This window comes from Orcinus orca, chromosome X (assembly GCF_937001465.1).
Source record: "Orcinus orca chromosome X, mOrcOrc1.1, whole genome shotgun sequence".
NCBI lineage: Eukaryota > Metazoa > Chordata > Mammalia > Artiodactyla > Delphinidae > Orcinus > Orcinus orca.
Window position 1 is genome coordinate 37711769 of NC_064580.1, and position 13511 is coordinate 37725279.

Here is a 13511-nt window from a genome sequence, read left to right on the forward strand (position 1 = left end):
ATTTATTTTAAATTATTTTTTCCACTGTTAATGAAAGTCTCTGTTAAATTATTTTTTAAAAATTAAAATTATGATTTTGAATAGAATTTGCGGGGAGGAAAATAGGATTGCCAGCTTTTAATTTTGTCAAGCAAGGTCATTAAGAAAAAAAATTTAACAAACTACCATTTACTATCATTTCACAGAAAGAATAGAAAAGGCATTATCTAAAGATGAAAAACAGTCCATCTCAAGAAAGGACAGTTGGCGACCTTATACTGTTCTCTCTCTAACTCCTCCTTCCCCACCCCCTCACCCCTGCCCTACAAGCACATGCTTTATGATCACTTTTTTCTTTTTGACATGGGCTTTCTGGAAGAACATTCAGCTAAAGATGAAAAGTGCTTTATGTTTTGTACTGTAAAACAAACCCATGCAAATTTGAACAGAAAGGCAGTGGAAAGGATAACATTGGGAACTTAAAATAAATGATGGAGAATTAAAGGGCTAGGATTAAACAGAGAAGAATTTAGGCTTAAAATTAATGAAAATATTAAAAATAAAAATGCACTGAAAAATGAAAATACTGATGTGTTAACTTATGTAAGTATAAAGCCCTTATATGAGTCTAGATAAAACATCATAGGCTTTCTGCAACTAACCATACAACCATTGCTGTTAGTTGCAGTAAAGGAAATTTGCAAAGACAGATATTTGATAAATAATGCTGACAATAATAGATAATGCCTTCCTTTAAATGGCCTAGTATTAAAAGTTAATTTTAGGAACATATGATAATTCCTGATAGCCATGTGAAATTTAGGAAAACATTAAAATTTTCTTCAAAAATTTCCTTTGTCTTTGACATCTGACTATATAAAAATTTCCTCTTCATTTAGGGTAGGTAATCAGACACTTACACTGCATAACAATTTTATCTTTTATTGATAGCAGCTGGACAGTGCCCTCAAAAATATTTTAGAGACATTTAGCACATCGAATGAAGATACAGACTGCTTGCAAGATCGTTAAGCTCCAGAAACTTAAAAAAAAAAAAAAGGCATAGGGTGAGACTACAGGAAAGGGAAGCAATATATGCAAAATTGTGAACAACTAATTTGAGGGCTTGCAGGCTACCCACAAGACAGTGTGAGAAATTTCCTTTTTTAAAAAGTAAATACTGTAAAAAAAAAATTAAATACTGTAATCAGAAACTATTTCAACCATATCGTTTAGAGATTGTACTAAAAAAAAACAGAAAAAAATTGGGCAATAAAAATGTATTTAATAGAAAATAAGCATAACTATAGACAATTCCTTTTCCTAAAAGAAAAATCCAGCTCTTCACAGAAAGGAATACTTAAGAGCTCATTAAAGTCTTGCTAAGCAGAGGTAAATATTAAGGGGCAACATTAAAGATTAGGTCTTTGAAGCTGTTGCAAGGCCCATCCTGCTCTCTTCCCATTTCTAAAGATGAAAATGGTATTAGAGATCTTGACCCAAAATCTCTAAATATATTCCAAGTATGTGACTATATCATGTAGCCACAGTACAACATAAAACTGTTACTAGATTCACTCCCCCTAGAAAGGGTTAACTGTAATCTGAGTTTGAGGAAGGAAGAAGGAGGTCTGAGCTAACAACAACAGAAAGCTACAAAATGGACTGGAAGAAAAAAAGACAGATGTGAAACAATAGGGAGTGGTGGGGAATATACCTATAACACAACTATGCCTTGCCTTTCCTGTGGGAAGGACTCTGGATAATTACCAAGTCAGCACAAGAGGAAAAGAGCAAGTCCTCCTCAGAGTCTCTTCTCGAAGATTCCCATTTATGAATGCTTTTGGAAATCACCTTCACTCAAAAGAGGAAGATTCACATCCCAACTGGTAAAGGTCAAAATAAGGAACTATATAGCTGCTGGAATGGGAAATTTGATCCTGTTATTTTGCACAAGGTATAAGCACATACCAATTGGTAAGAAACTCTCTGTGTGTATATGCGTATGTGAGCAGGTATGTGCACATACGTGTATAACAGAGGAAGGAAGAAGCATAAATACTGACAAATTGCTCATGGTTCCAACATGTAAGAAGCTTAGCAGATCCATTCTTCCTATATGGCTACCAGTGAAGGACAAACAACTCATGCTTTAGGAAGGGCCCTGGGCCTTGATTCCAATGCTGATGCACGAATATTGAATGAGCCAGTCCGAGAGCACAAAAATCAAATCACTAGCGCAAAGTCAACCACATGACAAATACCGAGTAATTCTAATGAAAGAAAGAAAAGTTGAGGCCAGAGGACATATGATATAGGAGTTAAGTAAATAAATACACAAATAAAAATTAAAAACTGTAACACATATACATGCATTTACATATACATATAAATGAGTCCTATGTATTTTTAGTAAATAATCCTTGAGAATACCTCACTGGTAAGATGGAAATCTAAGCATTTTATAAAATAATTTTGTGAACATTAGTGGGTTTTTTCAGGAGTATCTATATACATTTCATCAAAATAGGCAATTCTTCTTCTATGCTCCTCTCCCTTGAATGCTTGTGTAGACTTGCTATAGACTTTATAAAAAGAGATGAACCTGTAAATTGTTTCTAGAGATAATTCACAAGACAGCTTTACATTGAAAGATTCAATTAAAAGCAGTGCTGTTCCAAAGTCTGATCTGCTACAGTTGACATGGGGAAATCTTACATCAGAAATTTTTGTTGAGGTAGAAGGTAATCACAAAGATTCAAAAAGACTGACTACAAATGTTGGATTGGATGAAGTACAGTGTTGGGTCTGGAGGGGAGAAAGGGGAAGAAGTATTTCCGAGATTAAAAAAAGTGAAATGTCAGTTTGGAGCAGTAGGGGAAAGCAATTTCGGTATTAAAATGAAAAGGAATCAGACACATGTGGATGGAATTTGGCTGCTGACAAACTTCCTTAGAATCCCATGGAGGATCTGACTAGATTCACAGAAAAAGTTTATTCATAATGGAAGAGAAAGTATGTAGACACTAAATGATTCACGCTGGTGAATGAATGAATGATTCAATTACCTGAGGAGGTAGGGTCTTCGGAGAAGTCTGGCAACTCTTCAGGGGGATCCCCATAGAATGAGTTGAATTTGTGACTTGAAACAGCTGCTAGTACTGCACCCTAAAGCAAAGAGATGAAAAAAAATATATATATATTTAAAAATTTTGTTTTTGTTTTTGGCCATGCTGCGTGGCTTGTGGGATCTTAGTTCCCTGACCAGGTATTGAACCCAGGCCCTTGGCAGTGAAAAGTGTGGAGTCCTAACCAATGGACCGCCAGGGAAGTCCTGAAAAATATATATTGATATTATTAAAAGAAATACAATAAACAACAAGGTCCTACTGTATAGCACAGGGAACTATATTCAATATCCTAAGATAAACCATAATGGAAAAGAATATAAAAAAAGAGAATGTATATATGTATAACTGAATCACTTTGCTGTACAGTAGAAATTAACACATTGTAAACCACCTATACTTCAATAAAAAATATTGATAAAAAGAAATACATAAATACAAAAAAGTTAATTACCAAATATTTATTTAAGAATTATTCAGAAGGTCAAATATATAGGAGATGATAGCTAGAAAAGAGGTGGTTTTAAATAATTTTGGATTCCTTTAGATAAATCACACACGCACATACCAGACTAACACTGTTGAGGATTGTAAAAGTATATGAAACCATTTACATCTTGAACTTAAACATATACTAGACAATGAAATATTCTGCAGTCACTATAAAATGATGCTGCAGAAGAGTGTTTACTGAAATGATAAGGTGTTTGTGATGAATTACACAAAAAAAGGTTTTAAAAAATCTGTAGTAGTGTGATCTTATTTTTGAAAAAAAAGTTAATAAAGATATAAAAGACCGAATATATACCAAAATGTTAATAGTATTAATTATCGCTGGGTAGTAGGAATGTGAGTCATTTTTCTTTTTTTAAATCTTTTTTTTCCTTTCTTTTTGATATTAATAATGACTATGTGTTACTCTTGTACAGTATTCTCACTCAGGCCACCCAGCAGAATCAACTACATGTTGACTCTTCTAAACTTCATGCATAGCCTCCCTTGATTCCTAGTTGAGAACCACTGTCATATTGAGTCCATGATATCCCTTAAGACTATTGGGTAGAAAAATGTTGGGAATTATTGTTTCAGTAACAATAAGAACAATAAAAGTTATTTTGTATGTGTTGAATCACGTGAGTGTTAGGTGTAGGTCAGAATATCCAGGTGTGTTCCTGGGCTCTGCCACTTTCCATCTGCATGACCTTACTTGATTTAATCATTTAACCTCTTGAGGTTTTCTCATTTGTAAACTGAGGATATTAAAACTGACATAGCTTACCTTACGTGATTGTCAAAAGTCATAATGTTTATGAAAGTGCTTTGCAAATCATAAAGCATTTTGTAAGTGCAAATTATTACTAACCCTACTAATATGTAGCTAGAACCTGAGTAGAGCCTTTGCTGCTTTAGGGAGAATTGCTCACTTAGGTAGTCTAAGTATCATATCACCCTAGTAGTCTAAGTGTAAAGCAGCTTAAGTCTAAATTTTAAATATTGAACTCTTGGATTTTTCTGAAAAGAAAGATCAAACTTTTGTGTATACAGGTATTTATAAAATATCATTAATAATCACAATAATAATAAAGTTAATAATTACTAATAATTCTAATAACATTATTAATGGAAACACATTTCTACAAGGTTCATTTTTTTGGGGGGTGGTTATGTTAGGGTTTCTTTCTACAAATATAAACTGAAAAAGAGCAAATATAAACAGAAAGGGAAGAGCAAAAAGTAGAGAAGTGATCTTGATGATACCATTCCAGGCAACTTTTTTAGATTTCCAATAGTCCAGGGTTAATGCATGAGAGGTTCTTATGCAGAATTTTATGGTCAGCTACCATGATGAAAAAAATAGTACTGAATGTTGAGTTCTTCTTTCTGTAGTAGAAGCTTATTTCACTTTACATATTACACATGTTCCCTAAAAGCTGGGTGAAAATGGAATTTTTATAGATCAAAGTACATGTTTCCCATACACTGAAACTAAAATTTTAGAGATGCTTTATTTTTATTTCCAAATGAAGTTCAGCTGAGTTTCTTAATATGTTAGTTTTATGTTTCAAGGCCTGTTCTAGTTACCACTATAGTCAAAGATCTAGAAATACTTATACTGGGAAAGCACTATTTAAAACAGCCCTGAGAGGTAAATTCTTTTGAAACAATAGTAGCAAGTTCCTAATTTATCTGTCTTATGGTTAGCAGTTTTGTTTATTTAGCTCTCTAAACTCAGTGACTGCATGTGGTTCAAAAATTCAATGCAAAGCTATTATGTAAAACAGCAAAATGGTTCCAGAACAGTTTATGGATTTATAGAATTTTATTGGAGTTGGAGAGTCAACCTTCAAGATGATTCATTCTAGGAGACTCATTTTGCAGATGAAGAAACTGAGGTCTAGAGAGGCTTAGTAACCTATTAAGGTTGCTGCCAACTTAGAGACAGAATCGAGAGTAGACAGAATGGAGGTCTTCTGACTACTCTCCCCAGTTCAAGGGTTTTTACTATACTAGGGGTCAAAAATATTTTCCTGTAAAAGGCCAGACAGTGAATATTTTAGGCTTGCAGGGCATATAGTCTCTGTTGTAACTATTCAACTCCGCCATTTAGCGTGAAAGCAGCTATAGACTATATGTACATGAATTTCCATCACTGTATTCCAATAAAACTTTATATATATAAATAGAAATATAGATGTATTAATTTGTGAAATCGTAAAGCTCTTATGTGAGTGCTTGGTCCCCAGATTGTAGTTTGCCAACCCCTCTACTACACTGTTGCTATTGAAGAGCCTGTGGATATAACAACATAAAACCAGATCTTATACAAGTAGTTCTTCAAACTTTCCAGTTTATTAAATCCTTCATAAAGAAGTTTTCTATCTACTTTAGTTTAGAAGATATACTTCAGTATATCTTACTTATACTTCAGTAAGTTTTGAGAGTAAAACATAACAATTTTGAGTTAAGAAGACCATTCACGGGCTTCCCTCGTGGCACAGTGGTTAAGAATCCGCCTGCCAATGGAGGGGACACAGGTTTGGTCCCCTGGCCTGGAAAGATCCCACTTGCCACGGGGCAGCTAAGCCCGTGCGCCACAACTACTGAGCCTGCACTCTAGAGCCCGTGCTCTGCAACAAGAGAAGCCATGACAATGAGAAGCCTGCGCATCGCAACGAAGAGTAGCCCCTGCTTGCCTCAACTAGAGAAAGCCCATGTGCAGCACCGAAGAACCAACACAGCCAAAGATAAAAACAAATAAATAAATAAATATATTAAAAAAAAGACAGTAATTCACAATCTTATTACTAATATTAATGATGCAATTTTTTTTTTTTTTTTTTTTGCGGTACGCGGGCCTCTCACTGTTGTGGCCTCTCCCGTTGCAGAGCACAGGCTCTGGACGCGCAGGCTCACCGGCCATGGCTCATGGGCCCAGCCGCTCCGCGGCATGTGGGATCTTCCCGGACTGGGGCACGAACCCGTGTCCCCTGCATCGGCAGGCGGACTCTCAACCACTGCGCCACCAGGGAAGCCCAATGATACAATTTTCTACTAAGCAAATTAACCTAGAAAGGAGAAGGCAGATTTTAAATTCAAAGAAAAAGCGAACTACAAGTAATTAAGCTCAATCATAATTGTAGCTAATACGTCAAACATCAAAATGGAACACTCCCCACTAGATGATTCTGTGTCTCATTTAAGGAAGTGGAAAACAAACAAAGAAAATGGTCAGCTCAGACTTCTGCTAAGTTAAGCTACTGTTCATGCACTTAGGGAAGCAACAAAGTTATTAAGTAAGGAACAGGAGAGTTGAACACAGATGAATTACTGACTTGAAGACAGAGTCAAAAGCCAATACCCCCTTTCTGGTGCCCGCTAACTGAGCTCAGAAACAAGTACCATGAAATCTGATAGGCCCAAGGGCAGGGAGGTATATTTTTAAAAGTCTAAATACAAAACACACAAGTATGAGATATAGAAAACTGGCTTTGCACCCAAGTGGCAAGGTCACACAATCATTTTGTGATATACTGAGGGGGCAAAACGCATCACAGGGACATACAAATTCAAGCGTGACTTAAGAATTTGAGAGAGGATCATCTTACTAAGATTCAGAACACAACTCAAAACCGTAAAAAGGGTGGAGAATTTGGAGTGGTTGAGGCTGACCAAAAGGCTAGAAAATCATTTCGAGGCAGAAATGTTAAAGGATTTAGGTTGACTACATGTAAGAATTAGGTCCTAGATGATAATGAGGTAAGATCATTAATTAAATCAGAACTTCCCATCTCTCTCCATATAGTCACAATCAAAGTTATCATTCAGTTTAGTCAGCATAGCCTATGTGTATTTGATACTTAAGCATAATCTAAACAAAAGTCGAAAAGCTAGAGTTTCAAAATTAAGTCAGGGCATATGATTAAAGGAGGCTGTGCTATCTTCTCTGAAGAAGATTAAAAATGAGACTTGTTAGTGTAGTAGATATGGCTATATTTCAGAGCAATTGCATGGAACAGATATCTTAGGAATCCTTTTCGGTCTGTGTAAAAGTATTTCATAAAGATGGTCTTTTAATGTATATAATAACTTTCAAAAGCTAGACTGTCTAACTTTGGGAGTAATAAACTCTATATTTCAGAATCAGCAACTAATAGAATTGCTTTATAAAATATAAGGTCAAACTCACGTCAATTATTATTTATGTAACTGTTCATACCAGAATAACCGTTTTCAGGTTTAGAATCAAAGGTGCCTTTTGGATACCAGATTTACTGCTCTGAGGAGCTGGAGCCTGCAACCTCTCTGCTAATTTACTGTTCTCTCCTGTAATTAGAGGACTCTGCGTAAGTGCTGGTTTTCATTAGGGCACAAAGGTCCTCGATAAATCTTTAAGGTAGCTCTTGATGAATTGATAGAAGGGGGAAGACTGACAAAAGGCAGCTAATTAAAGCTTCCTGGTTGACCTCTCAAAAGGTGCTGCTTAGGTGTAGCCTCACTCTTGCAGATAGCAGTGCCGTACAACAGAACTTTCCGTGATGACAGCAATGTTCTATACCTGTACTGCCCAATACTGTAGCCACCGGCCACATGTGGTACTGAGCACTTGAAATGTGGCTAGTGCAACCGAGAAATCAAATTTAAAATTTTATTTAATATTAATTAAAATTAAAAATTAAGTAGCCACATATGCCTACTGGCTATTGTATTGGATAGAGTACTGGAAAATGGAATTCCTAAACAAATTTTTTCTAGTTCTACAAACTGTAGGAACCCAAGAGACCGACTGGTAAGTCAGAGAAGTAATGCAGGCTATATTTTTGCAATTTGCAAAATCAATAAAGGAAAATTATAGAAGTTATTAGAAATCTCCCTCACTTTCTGTATATACAAGGAATAAATAGTTTTATCCTCTAAATCGAATTACACAGATTCAACTCACCCTTTCCTGAAGTGATTGCAATAAACTTACCCAAATACAGAATATTGCTTCTATTTGTACAGAATATCTTTGACATACTTCACTATAGGGAAATTTGCTTTCTAATTCATGAAGCAAAGGGAATGATTTCTAGAACAGATTTCCTGCTGAGCCTCTTCCCTAGATAGACAAGCTCAGACACCCACAGCCCCTTTCCACACCTCGCCCCCTTGCACAGTAACTCCTTCATATAAATGGCACCCAGAGTTAGAGTACAGGTATGCCTCCTTAAGAGACACATACCCACAGAGCACAGATTTTCCAGACAGTCTGGATCACACAGTCTGTCCCATGCATCCTAATATTCAGTCTGAGAAAATACAATCCTCATATCTAGTCCTGTACTCAGGACTATGTAGTTTATATAAGAAGTATTATTTCTAGAGGATGTAAACAAACTGAAGTATTAAAATTCTAGAGCTCGGTATGAAATAAAAGGAGGGGAAAAATTCAACATATGAAATGTCTGATAACCAAAATGGTGAAAAGAAATTTTCCATCATCATTCACACGTGTAAAATAAAATAATGAAAGAAAGAAAGGAAAATAAAAAGAAATGTGTGATAATTCAAATCACATGTAGGGCTCTATAAACTTTTAAAACCTACAGTTCGAAAGATAGTCTGAAAAATGATGTCAATGCTTTATACTTGTCCAAATAATTTTCTCATTAGGGATTTGTTGTGTCCTGTAGCTTGCTGAATAGGTTAAATGCCAAAATGAATGCATGAATATGGAAAGGAACAATTTCTGATTGCTGAGTACTGACAGTATTATAACCAATAATGAGTAACAGTCTTGAAATTTCAGTAGAGTAAAATGAATAATGTTTTATGTTCTGGCATAAAATAGTTTCACAAAACTTTCAGAATGAGAAAAAGGTTCAACTGCAAAAATAATAAGCTCACTACCAAAAATACATTAAAATTTATAAACAGGTATAAGCCTTTTGGAAGGTAAGTTACTCATAGAGATCAAAAATCTTAAATACATGTATACACTCTGATGCCAACAATTCCAGTAGCAAAGAACTTACCCTAAGGATATAATCAGAGGTGTACAAAGATTAGTGAAAATAGAGTCAATGCAATAGTATTTATGGTTGTGGAAAACTGGAAGCAATGTCCAAGTCCAACAGCTGGTTAATTAAATTATGATATGTACATTATGATGGAATTTTGTACACCAATTACAAGTTTGTCCTTTAGAGTAATGACTCTCAATAAGGTAAACTTATCAGAATCACCCATGGTGCTTTTTCAATAAACGCATGCCCCTCCAACCTCCTGCATGCCTGGGGCTGAGGCGGGGAGGGATGGGTAGTGTCCTGGCTGAGCTGACTGGTGTGGTGAGCTACTGTTACTATGGGAATGTGTTATGCCCTTCAAGTGTGCCAAAGTGAAAGCCAGTATTTAAGAAGACTCTTTTGTCATATGGTATATTAAAAAAGTAGGTTATGTGGAATTCACATAACATAAAACTAACCTTTTTTTTTTTGTTTTTTTTTTGTTTTGCGGTACGCGGGCCTCTCACTGCTGCGGCCTCTCCCGTTGTGGAGTACAGGCTCCGGACGCGCAGGCCCAGCGGCCATGGCTCATGGGCCCAGCCGCTGCGCGGCACGTGGGATCTTCCCGGACCGGGGCACGAACCCGCGTCCCCTGCATCGGCAGGAGGACTCTCAACCACTGCACCACCAGGGAAGCCCAAAACTAACCATTTTAAAGTGTACAATTCAGTGCTAATTAGTACATTCACAATGTTATGCGGCCACCACTTCTGTCTAGATCCAAAACATCCTCATCACAACCCAAAAAGTCCCTATACCCATTAAGCAGTCACTACCCAGTGCCTGGCAATCACCAGTTTGCTTTATGTCTCTATGGACTTACACACATAAATACCTATTCGAGATATTGCAAATAAATGGAACCATCCAATATGTGGCCGTTTATGTCTTTTACTGCATGTCAATATCCAATTGTCCCAGCACCATTTGTTGAAAACACTATTCCTTCCCCATAGAATTGCTTTGGCGTTTTGGTTGAAAATCAACTGACCATAAATATAAGAGTTTATTCCTGAACTCTTGATTCTCTTCACCAATCTACACGTCTAACCCTATACCATACCAGTACCACAGATACTATAGCTTTATAGTAAGTGTTGGAAAATATAAGTCCTCCAACTTTGTTCTTTTTCAACAGATTGTTTTGACTATTCTTGGTTCTCTGCATTTCCATGTAAATTTAGGATCAGTTTGTCAATTTCTGCTAAAACTTTGATAGGGATTGTGTTCAACCTACAGACCAATTTGGGAAGAATTGCCATCTTAACAATATTGAGTCTTCCAATCCACGAATATTAAATCTCTCTCCATTTATTTAGATCTTCTTTAATTTCTCTCAGCAATATTAGTTTACAAGTCTTAAAATTCTTTTGTTAAATTTATTCTTAAGTGTTTCATTCTTTTTGATGCTATTGTGAATGGAACTGTTTAATTTCATTTTAAGATTGTTCATTGCTCATATATAGAAATACAACTCAATTTTATATACTGATCTTGTATCTTGCAACCTTGCTGAACTTATTATTTCTAATAGATATCTGCAGATTCCTAAGGATTTTCTATATACAAGATCATGTCATCTGTAAACAAAGACAACTTTACTTTCTTTCCAATCTGGATGCCTTTTTAAAATTTTTTTTGGCCTGACTACTAGAGCCTCAGAATCTGTATTTTTAATAAGTTCCCAGGTGATGCTGATGGTCTGGGGATCACACTTGAGAGCCACTGCTCTAAAGAATGTATATCACAGGATGGATATGACACTAGAGGAAAGATACTAGAGTCACTAGAAGGGGAGTGACTATTACAATATATCACAGGTATAAGATCCTTTCTTTCTCGATACTGTGAAGGAAAATGATGATCAAAATGGTCAGAAAAGTCTAAGCATCATTACTTTGGAAGAAACACATAAATAGAGATTATTCAGTGACATTTTTGGTGTTCTGTAATTTTTTGAAAGTCTTTAAAAATCTCAAAAATGTAAATGATGTTACTGGGGAAAAGCTAAAATGGTATGGAGCGTACATTTAGGAATTACAGTTGTTAATAAATAGAGACCAAATTAAAGGTATTAAATATTAAAATAACAATAAAACAATAACAATAAAATGTTAATAGAAAATAATATCTATGGAGCACGTATGACTGCTAGGTACTATTCTAACTGCTATATTAATTCATTAAATCCTTACAACCCTATGACTTAGCTATTATTATTATCCCCATTTTATAGACAAGGAAATTGAGGCACACAAAATTTAAATAACTCATTCAAGGTTACACAGCCAGAGTCAGAATTCATCTAAGGCGATGTAGCTCTAGAGGTCATTCTTTCCCATAACACTATACTCATTCACTTTCTTCTTGCCACTGACAATAAAAATTTCCTACCTCTGACTTAGTAATAAAATCAATTTTCTACTGCTCTGTGTGAACTTCAAAGGGAATCATAATAATTAGGGTGTTTCCCACCATTTGATGGAATTAAAAACAGTGTCTAGGTAGAAGGATGGGTGCAATCTCTGTTCTAGAAGCTCACAAAAATGGCAGAATGAGAATTAGTTTCTTGAGGAGAGTAGGTATAACAAGCTTTAACCAGGGTGGCTGAATACACAAAGGAATACAGCCTTACCAGAAGCTGAAAAAAAACAATGATGACCCTGCTGATGCTCCTAATTCTAGGTTGTTTGGCGGGTCTTAAATTTTAAAGAGGCTTGCAAAGGGATGTGGTAAATTCACATGACCCCTCTCTGCTGTGACAGCTTGCTCCTGTCCAAATGAATCTTAGTCACCACTTTGGCTATTTTAGGCCCAAGTCTGATTCAGTGGCTCTGGGAGAAATACAGCATGTGTTTCTTGTGAGGGGGCAAGCCTGAGCCCTAGAGTAAATGGCTTTTATTTGGGCAATGAAGGGTTCAATCCCAGACAGGGTCATGTCACACTGGCCAAAGCAACAATAGAGTTAAAAAGACTTTAGGGAAGAATTGAGAAAGAAGTATAATTAATAGCTTCTTTGGGAAAGAAATTAACTTCAAAAACGGCTAACCATTCACTTTGGATAAGATTTTTTTTTCTTTTGTAGGCCATACTGGTTCAGGTGTATAGCAAAGCAAAAAACCAAAAGTCTTGGGAAACTTCTTTGGGCACCTTCTCAATAATGGCATGTCATTAATAATTATTGTTTTGCCGAGGATTTTTAAATAGAGAAGAGCCAGTTTGCACCCCTGACTGCAAAAACAACTAGGAAAAAGGCTTAACTGGGAATAATCATCACCAACAGTGACATGTTAGAATTTCCCTTACTCTACAGTTGCACTCTCCAATAGAACTTTTTGCAATGATGGAAATGTCCTATATCTGCTCTGTCCAATATGGCAGCCACTAGCCACATATGGTTGCTGAACACTTGGAATGTGCTAATGTGACTGAGGAACTGACCTTTTTTAAAAAAATTAATTAATTAATTAATTTATTTATTTTGGCTATGTTGGGTCTTTGTTGCTGTGTGTGGGCTTTCTCTAGTTGCGGTGAGCAGGGGCTACTCTTCGTTGCGGTGCACAGGCTTCTGCTTGCGGTGGCTTCTCGTTGTGGAGCATGGGCTCTAGGCACGTGGGCTTCAGTAGTTGTGGCATGCAGGCTAAGCAGTTGTGGCTTGCAGGCTAAGCAGTTGTGGCTTGCAGGGCTCAGCAGCTGTGGCTCGTGGGCTCAGCAGTTGTGGCTCGTGGGCCCTAGAGCGCAGGTTCAGTAGTTGTGGTGCCACAGGCTTAGCTGCTCTGCAGCATGTGGGATCTTCCCGGACCAGGGCTCAAACCCGTGTCCCCTGTGTTGGCAGGCAGATTCTCAACCACTGCACCAC

At 36.4% G+C, this 13511-nt stretch overlaps 1 protein-coding gene across 11 annotated transcripts in view; it reads right to left on the bottom strand.

Moving 5' to 3' along the window:
* The window catches only part of CASK (calcium/calmodulin dependent serine protein kinase), a 389604-nt gene that overhangs the window by 102983 nt on the left and 273110 nt on the right, over positions 1 to 13511 (bottom strand). For all 11 annotated transcript variants that reach the window (XM_049704817.1, XM_004281357.2, XM_004281355.3 and 8 more), the window contains exon 10: positions 3048 to 3147. In XM_049704817.1, coding sequence (XP_049560774.1) covers positions 3048 to 3147 — 100 coding nt within the window. The remainder of the gene's footprint in view (positions 1 to 3047; positions 3148 to 13511) is intronic.